The sequence below is a fragment of the Microchirus variegatus genome, assembly GCF_963457635.1.
Source record: "Microchirus variegatus genome assembly, chromosome: 11".
Lineage (NCBI taxonomy): Eukaryota > Metazoa > Chordata > Actinopteri > Pleuronectiformes > Soleidae > Microchirus > Microchirus variegatus.
In genome coordinates, this window is record NC_139812.1 from 14,933,192 (window position 1) to 14,950,203 (window position 17,012).

The following is a 17,012-nucleotide window of genomic DNA, read 5'->3' on the forward strand; positions in this document are numbered from 1 at the left end:
GCATCTTTTCCAAAGTAATCACTATATGCAACGGCACACATTATATGGTTGACGTCTTGTTTATCCAGACTAGTTTCTTTGTACGCCACCTAGTGGGTCAGAGCATAGAGAGCATCATAAGCTCCTCTGTGTGGCATCTGCAGAGCATAAACAAGATTTAACACATTCATGCACACACACCTATAAATCGTTCTCCGTGTGGATTCAGAGCTGAGCGATCACAAATCCTTCTTTAAAATGCCAATTGATACTAAATGTCTGTGCCTAAGCTTCCCTGTGATGGCGGCTTCCTGCAGCCAGCCTTGGTATGAACTCATCGCCCTCGGGTTAATTGGTGGCAGCCGCTCAGCCCCTGCCATCTGACAGTGGAAGGATGTGGGCGAGCTGTTCCACTGATGGCCTGGTAATATGGAGAAGAGGCAGGTGGGCACACTCCTTCTACTGTCTCTCGCCCTCCGCCCCACCCTCCCTGTGGAACTGTTGACTGACAGGACTGCTCTTTCTCAACGCATTACGTACGCACAGAAACAGCTACGGTGGAGGGATTATAAAGTGTCTGCTGAATGATGGACGGTCTGGTCCTGCTGTTACCCGAGTAGAGAGACATTACTGGCCCATAAAACTATGCGCCACCAGCAGTTCTTATCCGAAAGCTATGACCACACTGAACTCTGCATTAACAACACACAACCAGTGGTAAATTGTCTATATTTATGTAGTGTTTGATAACCACTCAAGGAGCAACATGAGGTTAATGGAGCATTTCCACAAGTAGTCCTGGCTCAAGTAAGTTGTTAGATGAATCCACATTTTTAGGATTGTTAACTAATTTTAACTGATCTACAGTTGGGCACTGTTTGGCTTGATCCTTGTGTAGGACGTCTCTTCCTGTGACGGCACTCTGGCCAACCAGTAGCCGGCAGTCTGGCGATATAGTACCGACTCAGCACGCTTGGAACCTCGACCAGAGCAGGTACTAAAAATAGTACCTGGTACTACGCTATTGGAAACACATATATCAGGAATAATGTTCATATAACAAACTGAACTCACCAACAATAACAGAACAGCCAAAATAGTTGCATTAAAAATATTTTGCAGACTGCAAATCATGTTTATGTTTTGAAATCATGTTTTGGCATTTGGCGCCACCTACCGCCGTCTACCAATCATTGCAGTCAGTAGAGTCTCAGCTGCCGAGCAACCACGGGTTGCCAGTTACGTCAGAAAATGAAAAAACCTAAAAGACCTCGGTATTTTGAATTTGAATGTAGTAACCGTCTTTAGCCACATAGGCGCCGAGTAGAGCCAGTGGAAATGCGAAATAATTGTCTTGCCCAGGGACACATTGACTAACAGAGTAGTCACAGAAGAATCTAATTGAATCGTACACACAACCTTCAGTTTGAAAGACAACTTGCTCTAGCACTGAGTTACCATCCCCCCCCCCCCCCCCAACAACCCCTGATTATCAACATTCACATATGATTTTTGCATGTATCCTGACGTCTGTGCCTCTCACGTTGCCTGTACTCAAAAGCAAGTAGGATTCATTAGGTTTGGGGAAAATGTGACGTTTTTAATTGTGCAGCGACATCTCGAACAGCACCAGCGAACGAGAGGTGCTAATAATATGGCGACATTCGACAAGGTGTTGACGACTGGATGAGGTGTGATGGATGGTGAATGATGTGAACTGTTTGTAAGGTGGGTGGCTAGATGTCTAGTGAGGTTTTCAGAGCAGCCATAAGAGCAAAATGTCTCTGTCTGCCTCAAGCACTTAACATTTCTCTTAGCCAGGTGTTTGGAAATTCCAGTAAAGGTGATATGACTCTACTTTACAAAGTGATTCAGTGAGTCACTTTGTTCTTCTCCTTAGATGCAGCAGACATGTCTTTTTTGGGCATTTTAATGGCTTCTATGTGAATTGCAGTGAGTCTATTAAATGCAATAAAACACCTCCAAATCTTAACAGGAGACTGTATAAATATAAGAGAAGCACGAGAGGATTTTTGCTAATGAACTATCTACATAATGTATTAAACAACTGTGCTGCTAAATGAATAACATGTTTTTGTTCTGGTGACACACTTACAGCATCTCCGCTGCTTTAACATCCTGTTCTTGTCTTTAGCAAGGAAGAGATAATTGGCTTTTTTCAACACCATTCGTCTCCACGGAGACCAGACATCTCACAAGCACTAATCTGCCTCTCGCTACCCGCCCCCCCTCCCCCCCCCCCCCCCCCGCCTCTCCTCACCTCCGTCACCACAGCAATCCATCAATGGTAATGTACTTTAGAGCTGGCTGATTTACAATGGATGATGGGTGCGTGTGTGTGTGTGTGTGTGTGTGTGTGTGTGTGTGTGTGTGTGTGTGTGTACTTGTAGTTGTTACTTCTTGAGGACCTTTTCTGGCACAAACACTGACACGACCAGTAGTCCTCACATAGACCAAAGCCTGGTTTTAGTAAGGCAGAACCAGAACCTCATTTCTCAACCTCATTTAGTTGTGTTTAGGTCTAAGATTTAAATTGTTAGGTTAAATTTAGGCTTTAGGCATTAACTGGCTATGGTTAACGCTTTGTTCAAGCTGTCCAAATGAATGGAAGTCAACACAGATAAAGAGCTGCACAAACCTGTGTGTTTGTAAAAACTGTTTATGCTTAATGTCCATTCAGTCAAGCCAAATACGTGTCACTGTGCCAAACTGGAGACAGCGGGAGCCGAGGCTGTCTTTGTGATTTGATCTGCACGGCCTCTGGTTATGGAAGATGATCCAAGACTGGAGAGCCAGTCAAATATTAGAGGAAGTGATGAGCAGGTAATTGACTTTGCTGTACCCTGAGGTACAGGTGTCCCTTTAATGTGATTTTTCTCTCAGTCACAATGTGGTTACGTGCATACGATCTGTGTAATGGGCCCAACTAAACGATACAATCACAGAATATAAAAGCAGCATTTAAAAGAGAGATACAATTACCTAGTAACCAGGCTGCTTTCAATGTCAGGCTTTCACATAATAATTATTTATGTTTTATTGGCACTGGTATTCTGGGACTAAAAGGGGTTGATATTAATTTCCCTAGGAAGGGTCGGAAAACTGTTTAAAGAGCGAGAATCATGAGATTGGAAAGGAAATGAAAGAAACAGTGATGTGAAATAACACCAAAGAAGAAGAGGTTTATGGTAGAATGTGTTGCAGTGATTCACATTTCCCTCATTGCAAGATAGTTCTTCTGTTTTCTCTTCACACCCGAGTAGTTTTTTATGGTTATTGAGGTTTACTCCAAGTCGGCCACATTCTAAATACATGCAGTTTAGGTTTAACTGGATAATAAGTTATTAAATGTAAATGGCTGTAAGCTCTGATTAAAAAACGGGTGACTTACCACGGTGTGGTACCAACATTGTTTGGTTCTCAAGGATGGATGTAAGGATCAAACAAAGAGTATTTTTGTATGTATATTCTCAATGTCATATGGTACATTCGAGGACAATGGATGGAGATTTTATAATTTCGAGATTAAATATTGTATTGTCTATTTTTGGGTGGACTATTCCTCTTGGATTTCCTTCATGGTTCTGGATGGATCGCTTCAATGACTGCACAGAATATTTTTAGTTCTAACCGACAGAACAACAAACACAACCTCCACTTGTGTTTGCACACGCCATATTACTTACAGCCACTCTGTGGTGTAAACGGTGTTGTAATATTCAAATTTTATGATTTTAAATCCACTTATTTCTTGTTTTTGTAATGGTATTTTGTGACTATGATAATATTTTCTGTTTGTATTGGACGTGTTACATTCTCTAAAGACCTTCCCTTCTGTATGTGTAGCACTCAGCCCTTGTGTTTACACTCATCGCTGCTCTCGTAAAATACCCCGACAAAAGGTTTTCTTCCAGTAAGTCAATTTTTGTTGCAAAAGTGTTTTTTTTTTTTTTTTTTTTAAATTCAATACTCTGAGAGAAAATCAAACAAGCACAAACAAAGTAACCATCTGCCCTTTCGACAGTAAATGTCCGAAGGCAAGCTTCCCCGCCAGGCGCCGAGATCACAGCCACGTTGCTCCTTGATCATATAGACTCCACCAGCCTGTGCAACTGTCAGCAACAAACAGCCCTGCAGTAAGTGACTGTCTCCTGGCTCCACTCCAAGAAGTGACCCTGCCTCTCCAAGGAAGCAACAGAGAAAGATTCCCCTGTCTCACACAAACTCCACACAAAAGAGATACGGGTCAAGTAGATACAGTGTCTCTGATTTTCCTGGCTCACAGTGTTACCCGTGTTCCTGGCCTTCCTCAAAATAAAGAGAGGAAGAGTGGAATCGCGAGCTCACGCCGCGCACACAAAGACAACGGCTCACTTTATGCGTCTGTAAAACACAAAAGGTACAAAAAAAAGTGCAGGTAGACTTTGGGCTGATTGCATCTGCTCAGCCTTGTCTGCTGGAGAGACGAGCTACGCCGCTCCAAGGTTCACAAGGAAGAACAAACAGGTGTGTGGTGTCAACAGTTGACCGGGTTCATCACCCCAGTGTTCACTCAGCTCACCACAGACAGGCTGGGTGAACACCAGCAACAATGGAGACACTGTCCTCTGTGAGTGAGAGGGTCAGTGACACAGACGGAAGAATGTTTAATTTTGTGAAAAATGCTTCATAGATGTGGAGGCAGGTATAGAAGATGTCTATACTGCTCCATGATTGATAGTTACCAAAGTACACCTGGAGGGTTAGGATGAAATCATTTTTGTTTATTACATGAGGTCTAACTGGAATTCTATTAAAGCTCACATAGAGTGGTCCTGTTGCACATATATCTTAGTTATGGAGGTCTACTTACTTACATTAACTTGTTTTTATGGTCAAAAACCTCCTAGCTGCTGTAAATGAGCTGATAGAAATCCCTCTTTTCTGACGCTGTGCTCAGCCGCGATATTTCAGACATAAATCTCACCCCCAGAAGACAGAGTGTGTTGTGATTGGCCAGCCAGCATAGAGCCTTCCCAACTGTCTTGTGATTGGCCAATACCCGGAAGTGACATATTCAGCACACCCGCTCTCAAACCCGCAGCTCCCCCCTCTGGAACGGTGGATGCACTGCTACTCATTATCAAAACATTGTTTTAACAATGTTTAAAAATAGCTTCTTCACGACTCCCCGCCGCAGTCCCTTTTTTGACTTTGACCCGGAGTCAGACCCAGAGTCAGAAGACACTGTCGCTCGTGAAACACCTCCACAATGGACGTTATTCTCCTTCTTCTTCTTCTACGCAACCGGATGTGCCCGGACTAGTGCCCGGAGCAGGAGGATATACTGTTCAGGAGAACCGCTGTTTACATAACCGGACCGGGTTTTTTCAGAGATCTCGCTGAGCCCGAGATTACAATAACACACAGCGTTCTCAGCAATGGCTGAACTGTTTGTTTTGAAACTTCAGGGCTTCGTAAACAAGGTAATGACGCAGATACACACTAAAAAACAGCGTTAATTGGAACTTCCGGTGAAGGTCCGCTTTAAAATATTAAAAAAGTATTAAATGGCGGGAGAAAGGTACAGAGATACAAATAAGAGATGAAATGAGAGACAAGGGCTTTGAAAGAAAGCAATAAAAGAGGGCACGGTGTGGTGGGTGAGGTGATGTATCAGGGAGACAGCGCTCTGATTGAGGACAACAGAGGTGCGAGGAAATTCCTCTGAGACCGTCACTCTGATCGTGTCCTCTTGTGTTAATCCTGTTGGAATACAGGAGTGTTCGTGCAGAGAAAGATGCCTCAGAAACGACTCCTACCTGTGCAGTCTGTCCTCCAATTGCTCGATGTACTTGGTCGTGTTCTCTTTCAGGCGGCTCTCTGTGTGGAGAGAAAAGCACGGGGGGGGGGCGGACAACAGCCTGTTACTCGCACTACTTTTATTAGCCCCAATGGGGGTATCCTAGCAACAAATCACAGCTCTAATGCCATTAAAAGTGAGACTTGACATTAGCGATCTTGTACATGGGCTCGATTAGGAAAGGTAGTCATCGCAGCTGGCTGAGAGCGCTGTGGTAAGAAACTGAGAGAACACTGTTAGATACAAAAGCCCAGCTGGTTTCTCGCTTTAGACAAAGACACATCTGAAAAAAAGAGCATTGCCACTTCTCTGAGAGGAGATACAATTAGAGACGGCCTGAAGATAAAAGAAGATTTTATGATGATATAGGTTCTTATATCGTGCCAGATTTCCTGTGGGGCACGGAGTTAGATGGATAGCTTATGCTTGCTTGCAACGCCCTTCTGTTAGCAGCGAGCTGCTGCCGGAGGAGGCAGACGCAGGCTGGCTGAGCGTTAGTCGGGGTGGAGAAGAGGGCATAGTGAGCATCGTTAACAAGCTCATGTATAAAACATGAGAATAAGAACCCCACAGCAGCAGGTCTTTGAACACAATAGGATGCACTTATATCAAATTGCATACATATATATGTGCACAATGCACACGGGCCATTAACATTAAAATACAGCCATCCTTCTCTGCTCTAATGAAACAACTTAAGCAGTCAGAATCAGTGACTGATGAAACTCCGGCACAAGTGGAAGGTCAGTGATACCAAAGAGATTACAATACAGGTCATGACAGGTCATGAGATGATTAACAGGACAGGAATTAATCCAAAAAAAAAACACTTTACTATACATAAACTTGAGTAGTTTTCATTTTCTGCAGTCATTTTTTATTTCAAAACACAAATCTATTCAAGTCTTTAAATAATAAAAGAAGGAGGGGTTCCAACTTTGCAGGGACAGTTCTAAATAGACACTAAAGATCTCTCGTCAACAGCAGGAGAATGTCTTTACAGACACTGATGTTATGAAACATCTAACAGAGCATATAAAATCCAATAAAAATCTATAATGAAGGTTCACGTGTATGAATTCCATTGTTTTAGGGAAACAGGAGCCCAAAAATAATTTTGAAACTACTCCAGTGTAATGCTACTTAGCTCACTCACGTCAGATTTGGATCACGCAGAGAGAAAGTTCCCTAATTGGCTGTTCTGAATATCACTGAGGTTTGAAATGTGATTTGTATCATTGTCTTGATGGGGGATATTAGAGAGCTTCAGCTCCGGGGTGAGACAGGCTGCACAGCAGGGTATCTCTGAGAGAAAGTGAGACACATAATGTGTACACATGCACACACACACACACACAGGTTCGCACAGCTATCCTTTTAGGGATTGACATTGACTTCCACTTTGCTCTAAACTTAACCAGTTCCTCAGAAATGAGGTTCTGCCTCATTAGGACCAGATTTTAGGACTACAAGGTCAGTGTTTATGCCAGAAAAATATGTCCTAAAGGGGTAACAAATACAAACACCCACACCTGATTGTCTCTTTGAAAACTGCTCCCTCTCAGCACTAATGTCCATACAGAAAGTCAGGGATTTTACATCACGGCACTCGTATATTTCATTTCCTTTACTTGAATTTACCAAAGTAACACAAACGTAGCAAATGAGGCAACAGTGAAGCAGCAGCTCTCGAGACCTTGCAAGCTAAAAACACTGATTTGAAGAAAAGGCTGCCTGAGATAAGGAGGCGACAAAATATTCTTCAGACACTACAGACTTATGCTTATACAGGCTTAGTTTTTATTCGGCTAGCATTTTTGTGGCTGAAATCAAAATGTTCTTCATGTTTCCCCCGCTGGCAGCCTTGTTTTCAGGGAGAGCAAGCATCCGTGTCCCACCTCGTTCTTGGCCACACAGTCGGTGCTAACAATGTGTCAGTACCTCCGGCAATCACACTTGAACTATCCCTTTTAATCATAATACCCCTCATTTTAAGCTTTACAGGTTTTGAAGATCGAAGACACAGACACGAGTCTATCAACTTAATACTTTTTTACAACGCTGACACCCTCGTGTGCTGAGGAGAGTCGACGTGCCATCTCGTCACCATGCCAACCGGTGAACTGGTGTGTCTTTTTCAAGCATGACAGATTAAAATAATCTTTTCTTGATAGAGTGGGACAAGACATGAAGCAGCAGAGAGCTCCTCCTGCGCTGAGTGGAGGAGCACAGGGAGATTTGATCACTTTGGAAGGTCTGAGGTAAGCTCCTGTCATTGGCAGACAATGTGAATAAAATCGTTATTAAAAATACATAAAGGAGTGAGACACTCCGGTCGTGCCAAATATATTCGGTAGTATATCTGGTTTTGGGGGAACTTCACATAAGAAATGAAAGAGTCGACATTGGAAAATAAACATCAGTGATTGTTGCCAAGGAAGGACCATGGCCAAAATCATCGAAAGAGGCCAATCTTTCATCACACAAACCGAGCAAGGACTCTACAGAGATGTAAGGAGAAAAAGCATGATCATTTGAAATACAGGAGGTGAAAGTACTCATTATTTAGCCTAATGAAGCATTAATTACTTCAGCTAAACAGGTGTAAAGTAGATAAATAAAAATTATGAATCTAATGATTACCATCAGTGATTAGACGGATAAAGCAAATGGAGCAGAGTGACTATCTCATGCTAATGCACAATTGGTGATAATGAAGTTATGGGCTTTAATGAGCCTGCAGAAGTTAACAATGGCAAGGTGTTTGGATTTGCTGCAGCACTACAAGCATTTAAACGGCTCTCTAATTGAAAGTGAATAATGCAGTCATTTCTACACGGCACTGTAACAATAAAAGCGGCCGACATCTGTGAGGCCTTCGTGTTGTCAAACAAATTAGAGGCGGCTCTGAGCGAACACAGCGCCACAGATATGCGTGTGTTATAAAAGCCTGCGCATAATAAGGCGGAAGAGGAATCGTGTGTCTTTGTAACCGAGTTTAAGGCACCGACTGTGATTAATGCGTTCGGGCTCAGCTCGGCTCTGTTTGAGAGTCGCAGCGGCGCAGGTAACACAAACACACTGTCAGCACACGTAGGAACTCATATTGTATGAATGCATATGTAGCCACATGGCTAATGGAGGGAGAGGGACAGGCTGATAACTCACACAGACGCTCTATAAGATGTGCTGCGTTAAGGCTGAAGGATCACAAAGCAGCGCGGTATCTAAGACTGAAGCCAGCACTGTGTAACATATTTTTGTGGGGCGATGCAGGAACGCAGAGTGTGCTTGTGCATTTTAGTGATGGGATCGGCAGTTCATTTGAGTGTACTGAATCACTAGAATCCGTTCATTAAAATGATTCGTTCAAAAGATTCGTTCACCGAATCGTTCAGTGCTTAGCAGGAGCCCAGTGGTCTGCTACGTGACTCACCTCCTCCCTGAGTGGAGTACGTTCGCGTCGCGGGTCAGTGAGTGACAGCGCGTACGAGATTCATGTCCTCAGTCACAGTTCAGTTCTCTGTGTGTCAGTTCATTCCTCAGCCACAGTTCTCCAGCTCTCTGTGTGTCAGTTCGTTCGCGAATCATGACGACTGAGTCAGTGACTGACAGCGCGAACGAATCACAGCAGCACGGCAGACACAGTTCTTCTTACTAGTCACTCCTTCACCCGCTCGGCGCACGTTGGCTGGCGTCGTTTGCCGAAGATTCGCGAGTGAGTGACGGCGTAGGCGAACGACTTTACGAGCGATTCACAGAACGCGGCAGTTCCACTCCCGGCCGCCACGCTCGCTGCTGAGCTCAACTGAACTAAGAAAGGAACGAATCAGTTCAGGAAGTGAACCCAGTCAGTTCGTTCACTCAAATGATTTGTATTTTCGAACGAATCACTCATGGCCGACACAACGCTAGTGCATTTCACTAATGCGAGCAGCTAGTGGAATCGGGTGTATTGATGCTTCAGCTGAGAATTTCATCAATACTTACTACTGTGTATACTACAATACATTTTTCAGATCTTGTGCGTCCTCATATTGGAGTCACGAGTTCATGCACAAAGTTTTCGATTTCGTCTGGCTGTGACGGGCAAATGCTTTCCGAAAATCAAAGAATCCTTCTGGTAACTTTTGTGAGGCTTGGTCCAAGGATCATGTACGTCAAGTTTCGTGAAGATCGGACAACATTTGTGACCTGTGAAAGTTTAGTTTCGCATTCTATTCAATCCAATATTTCCACACTGCACACTCAGAGTTGGACCGATGGAGATATCTCAAAAGGTCTAGGAGCAGGAGCGGAACCAAAAATGTTCAGCAAGCACATTAATAATATGTCAAAAACATTGGCTGTGTGGATGTTTCGAGGTATATATTTCAATTCCGGGAGCTAAAATGCTCTGAGATTTTAGGCATGCTCAAGTCAAATGCCATAATAAAGAGTTCTGTTTAGAAGAGAATACAAACTTATTTTTGCTGTGTAAATGTAAGACCCTAAAAGCTCTAAACCACCTCCTCTTTCCTTCTCCCTGGAGCTGGGCTGATTGCTCACCTGACGCTGCTCACCTGCAAACCTGTGACCAATCTGGCTCATCAACTCCACCTCCTTCATCTGTGTATAAAAGAACGTCTGTTCCTCCACACCAGTTTGATCAGGTCACCTTCACAGTAAACCTGACTGTAGCTGCATTTCTGAACCTTGTTTTTTTTTTTGCTGTGGGGTTTATTTTATGTGTTTTGCCTTGTTCCTGTTGTCCAGCTGTGCCCTGAGTTTTGTGTTCTTAAATGCTCAATACATGCAGTACTCTTGTACCTTTGCAAGCTTAACAAAACACCTTTTTAATTAAGCATTTTAGTATTTGCCAAGTAGTATGACATACAAAACTGAGAGTACTAAAATATCACTGGGTTCACTGATATTTAGTAAGGACATAAGGAAATTCCATTGTCATTGTGCTTCCACAATGAAATTTAGTATGTTATGTATTAAAAACATAACATACAAAAACATGGACACAAACTGTCTAAAAATAAGTGATATAAAAGTAGGTAAATTATATAAATATAGACAAATAAAATGAATAGATAAGAGCAGCAGCTGTATAAAGTGCATTTTCGGTGTCTGATTGATTATCAAAAAGTGCAGTGGGGGAGGAGTGATCAAACAACCAGAATTTGGCTGTTGGTGGACACAAAGTGGAGACTTTATGGACCAATATCACCATCACCAGCACGGCTTAAAAACAAACACACTCTGAGCTTCTCGAGTTCAAAGTAGAACTAGATAAAACCAAAACTGTGAAACAACCCTCTACTGAATAGTATGGATTTATTTTTTTTTGATTGATGAAGCAGCAGCAGCGGCGGCAGCGGCGGCAGCAGCGGCGGCAGCGGCGGCAGCAGCGGCAGCAGCAGCGGCAGCAGCGGCAGCAGCAGCGGCAGCTGCTGAGCGGCAGCAGCGGCGGCAGCGGCAGCGGCAGCGGCGGCAGCAGCAGCGGCAGCGGCGGCAGCAGCGGCGGCAGCAGCGGCAGCAGCGGCAGCAGCAGCGGCGCCTCAATCAACTTCCCCCAGTTGTATGTGGTGGTCTTGTGTTTGTATGGATGCTATGATGCATCAAAAAAAAAAAACATAGAAACTGGCAAAACGTCAAAACACAGTACCAACATTCTCTTGGGTCTATTTAACCACTCAATCATTCAGGCACTCTTTAGGAGAAGAGCTGTCATACATCCCATCAAGTCCTCAACAGAAGCACCTTGAGAGCGACAGAGACATGAATAAATCATACGTGTCCTCACCTTACACTCCATTAAGCGAAAGCTGCATTTGTCTAATGATACTGAGCGACTGTATTTTGACACACACTTCAGTCATTGGACAGACGCTGTATGTGCACTTGACATTGACCTGGACTGGCTCCATAAACCTGCAGCGAAATGACGCTGGAGAGGGACACGCATGAGGAGAGAATTAACGACGGCGGTGATTGTGATAAAGACGGACGAAAAAGCTTAATTAAATGTGTGCAAGTGGAGCAATGAGACACTTTACTGTCTTCCTTACAGATAGCCCACTGACCTACAGAATATATAGCACCCTGCAAACTGCATTCAAGGGGTATACACACACACACATACACACACATGGGAACACTGCCTCCACTTTTAAATGCCCTCACTCCTGGGGGTCATTTACTCATCTTACTCAGCTCTTCAATTATTTATTTGTTAATTTAGTATTACTACAGATCTCTCTGGGGGACAGAATTATACTCTCAGCGGGGAATTGGACCACGGGCTATAATAGGTTTGATATTCATCACCACTCCTACCAGCGGCAATTAGGGACACAATGGTTCCCAGGCCAAAAAGCTCCACACCACAAAGTACACGCTCAACAACCTAATGCTGCTTTTAAAGGTGCCATATGTAAGAATGTGGCCAAAAACGGTTACGACATTCAAATTCAAAATACTGAGGTCTTTTAGGTTTCGTTTTCTGACGTAACTGGCTACCCGTGGTTGCTCGGCAGCTGAGACTCTACTGACTGCAATGATTGGTAGACGGCGGTAGGTGGCGCCACATGCCAAAACATGATTTCAAAACATAAATATGATTTGCAGTCTGCAAAAAAATGTTTTTAATGCAAATATTTTGGCTGTATTGTTGTTGGTGAGTTCAGTTTGTTATATGAACATTATTCCTCAGTTGCTTTAGATTTATTACATAATGCACCTTTAAGACACACCGCGGTTCTTTTTTTATAGTTTATTTTTTTGGAGTCAATAAAATAATTAACTGAGCTCATGTCGTGGCAGTAGATACTTTCATAAACAAGCAACCGTTGATGCTTACATCATAATGTTCGGGGCGGGAAAAAAACTGTGGTCGTCTTAACTTGACTTGAATTAGACAGTAATTTCACAACACCCTCGAGCTACAGAGATGCTAATGTGATGTTTGTGGGCCATCAGTTTAGTTTCCAGCCCCTTGCAACCAAAAAAAGGATGACAATTTAATGAGGCCCTTCGCTTGGTGTCGACGACACATTGTGAAACGCCACCGATGCCATATTATGTGCACCCACTTGAGCGTTTGAGCAAGACCACACAACCGATCATTAACTCGCTGTATCTTCCCACATGTGTAATGTGATTCCCACCTGACTCTCGTTCCTTTTGTTCAGCTGGAGCATTTTGCATGTCACTGGTTCCCAGAGCTGTGTGACCGCATGTGTGTGTGTGTGTGTGAGATAGACACTGTATTTAGTTTAAAGAATAGGGATGTGAACTTGAACACGTCTTTGCTGGTTGCCATGGACGGGGTTTAATGTTGTCCCTGGATGTTTATAGCAAGCGAAAGGATTCACCAAATAAATATCATACAGGTGAAAATAAGTGGTATATCTACTACATCTAATTATTAACTGACTGACATGTTAGCTACTAAGTGGAGTACAATAGAAAATTCCCACAAAAGCTTGTTGCAAGTCACCGTGCTTGAAATGAAAGAGTGCCCCCTAGTGACAGTTAGAGACAAGACAAGACAATGGCTGGACACGGATGACCACAATCCTCAATAACACAGTGGAGGCTAAGAGGAAGAGCTTGAGATTTGCAGCAGCACTCTGGTGTTTCACATCATCCTCTGACCCTGTTCCTTCAATATTTACCTTTCTGTGTGTGTGTGTGGGGGGGGGGGGTGTGTGTGTGTGTGTGTGTGTAACCTTTTTTTTTTTTTTTTAAGAAAAACCACTGTGACTGATGGACTGAAGAGTGTAGCACTGTAGGTGGTGCCATCAGAATCCATTTATCACTCTTCCAGCGCCAGGAGGACGAACCAATCCCAACCCGTCATTGGTTCTCTGAACCCTAAAACACAGCGCCCCCACCCCCCCCCACCCCCCTTCTTTAAGCAACATTCACTTCTCCTTTAGTTGGAGCCTGAGTGCTGCTGATACACCATGTCTGCACTGAGTGGCTTGGAGATAATTGGCTACTTCACACAATCTAAAGCTCATTTCCACTGCACCCCCTCACCATCATCACCACCACCTCTACCACAGCCACCACTTACCCTCCTCCTCCCCGCTCCTCTTATAACAGCTGCCAATCCTACTGGCAAATGATTCGATGCCAAGTCCTCGCTGACAGATTTTTCATATGTGTATTGATATTTATATTCAAAGGGAGAGAGGCAGCTTTTCAAAAATACAACAAATAAGAAATATACAGGAAACCATGAGCATTTCATGCACAAACCTGGGATTCATCAATTTGCTCTTAGCTGAATGTCTTTATACTCTGCGAGCAATAATAGAACTTCCCCGGAACATGCATATGCTCAAATGACGATGGCTTGTATGTTCAGATAAGTGTGCCTTTATTTTTTTAGACAATTGTCGACCTCATTTTACAGTAATGACGACAATAATCCAGTTTCCCTGTTAAATATTCGGTCAATTCAGTCAATTCATGTGATTTTGATTAGAGCTGAAACGATTATCGATTATTAATCGATTTCTAAATGAATCGTCAACTATTTTGATCATCGATAATCGGTTTCAAGCTTTTTTTCATTATTAAAACTAGATTTCTGATTGTTTCAGCTTCTTAGATGTGAATATTTTCTTCGTTTCTTTGCTCCATATAACAAAGAAATCATTAAAACTGAATCATTTTGGTTTGTGGACAAAACACGACATTCAAGAACATGGTTATTTCCAGGTTTTACAAACACTGATCAACGTTTTTTAACATTTTCTGACATTGTATGGACCAAACGATTCATCGATTACGAAAAAAGGCTCTAATCTTGATGTAGGCTGGCGTCAGTGACTCACCGTGCAGGGCCTCCCTCTGCTCCAGCTCCTGCCTGAGCTGCTGCCGCTGCTCCTTCATGCCGGCCAGCTCCTGGCTACTCCCCGAGCTGAGGCTGTGCAGCCTCTTGGCCAGAGCCTCCAGCCGGTCCCGCTCCTGGTACACTGCCTTCATCTCAGCCTTCAGCTCCTTAGCACTGCTGAAGTCATTGCCTGCACCATCACACCACAGCAGGGCTTTAAACTTCCATTGCCTATTAATGGGCACCTCAATCATTTTGGCATAATTAAGTGAGGCTAATGACGGGTGAGTCAAGTAAATGAGGTAAATAAAAGACAAGGATTCTGGGCAGGAGTGTGTCGGGGTGTGGTTGAGTGGAAGCGTACCTGAAATGGCTGCCAGTTTGGCCTCATGCAGTGCCAAAAGCTGTGTTTCAGTCTCACTGACTTTCCTCCTCAGGCTGCTTCCCAGCCTCTGACTCATGACCACCTGGGGAAAAGAAGCAGGAGAAGAGGCAGAAGAGGGGGTGAGTGGAGGGGAGGGGAGGGGGGCTGGTAACGAACAAAACCTTTGCAGACACATGGATCCCACAGGATCCATAGCTCATTCTCAATTCCGCTTTCATTTTCTTTTTTTTCGACACTCATTCTTACAAGATTCATTTCCATCCGCGCAGGCTCGCCCTGCGTTGAGTACGCAAGCAGTGCATCAACGTCTAGGTGTTACCTTGTCTGTAATATTTAAAAAAAAAAAAAAAAGGAAATGTGTCTCTATTTTGAGAGGACAGACGTGTGAAATCTCCATAACTGGTGCCATTAGAATGTCAGAGAGGGAAAAAAAAAAGGCCCTGAATGTCACGAGCCTGACGGGGATGCAGCACCTCAGATCTGTAGCATTCACAGAAGGTTTGATGGCTTCAGATAGAGCCTGTGTGGCCCTCAACCTGCCCTTTAAACCTCTGTTCTTTCTAATGCATTCACTTTGAGCTATGGCCAGATACAATTCCCATGATGAGCATCATTCTTTTGAGGAACTATTTTCACTCCTCAAAGGGGTTATGATATGGAGGTGGAATATCGGACACACATTCTTGTTGAATCTGGCATAGTTTTGTGCAAACGCTGTCAATTGGCAGAACATCCCCGGGGGGGATTTCTTCACACAAAAATATAGCAAACGTAGTTTTATTGAACCTGAAGTTGCTCCGGAGTTCTTTTCAAACCATAGAAATTCTCGCACGCTGTGATTTGATTTCAAAACATCTGGCTGTTTGTCAGTTTTGGAAACAGAGAAAGAGGAAGCTCTACTTTCACGGGCAAAAATAATTTTGTCACAGCAGGTGTGTCATTTTCCACCGGGTAGTTGTTTCACTTAAGACCAAAAATAACAACGGACACACCTGTGGAAAGATTATATGTATTCATATACATAAGTCTACATTATAAACCCTATATATTGCTATATTCATAGACAGTCACCCACATATTTGATGTTTTTATATAACATAGTAGCACCTACATACAAAGATATTACATTATACATTTACTAATTTGGTTGCTTATTTTTATTTATGAATGCAAAAGGGTGTATTTTTGCACTGTGCTGTATTATTTTTTAGGGAGGAAAGTTATTCAAAATAAAATCTCCTGCTGTTTTTCCGACTCTTAGTATACAACCGTGGAGAGTTCACTGCCTTGTCAAATAGAAATCAGCTCATGAATACAAACCTTAACATTTAGTATGCACATTCGACACAGTGAAGCCCGCACACAACACAACACTGCCTGTTTTGCCTCACTCCTCATCAGATATTCACACACATTCAGTCGTCGTTGGCATGCTGAGGGGAGGCTGAGCTCTTATGAATCAAATTGTGGGGAAAGGAACAGTTGCTTACTTTGGCAGTCGCTTCCTTGATGGACATATTCAATGCCTGCTCCTGCTCCTGGAGCCTGCAAAAGGTAAAAAAACAAAAAAATAAAAAAATGTTACACTGCAGAGGTAAAAAACGAATGTCCTCCTTTTTCTAAGAAGGCCACAGAGTGGTGTGTCCAGCATCACAATAATCTGTTTAACTTTCGTGAAGGAATATCTTCAAAGATCAGTAAAGGTTTTTGGCTTTTTGATGTTTTCATCCTCGCAAATTAAGACCCTGCAGAAAAGCACAGATAGAATAAGAGGCTTACAGCTTCACTGTTTGATTACATTTGTCTTTAGGCTGATTGTAAATTGGACTGACCATTTTTCTGCTTTGATAAAGATATTCTGCGCACAAAAGCAAAACACTAGGGCTGCAACTAAGGTGTATTTTCATCTGTGTTCACAGTTTTTCATGAACTATTTGACCTCCGCCAAG

At 43.2% G+C, this 17,012-nt stretch overlaps 1 protein-coding gene across 1 annotated transcript in view; it reads right to left on the bottom strand.

The window, feature by feature from the left end:
- disc1 (DISC1 scaffold protein) overlaps positions 1–17,012 on the bottom strand; it is a gene marked incomplete at its 5' end in the record, with an annotated part of 43,817 nt that overhangs the window by 13,981 nt on the left and 12,824 nt on the right. The window contains 4 exons of the mRNA XM_083897224.1: positions 5,802–5,862; positions 14,680–14,868; positions 15,043–15,145; positions 16,554–16,608. Coding sequence (XP_083753350.1) covers positions 5,802–5,862; positions 14,680–14,868; positions 15,043–15,145; positions 16,554–16,608 — 408 coding nt within the window. The remainder of the gene's footprint in view (positions 1–5,801; positions 5,863–14,679; positions 14,869–15,042; positions 15,146–16,553; positions 16,609–17,012) is intronic.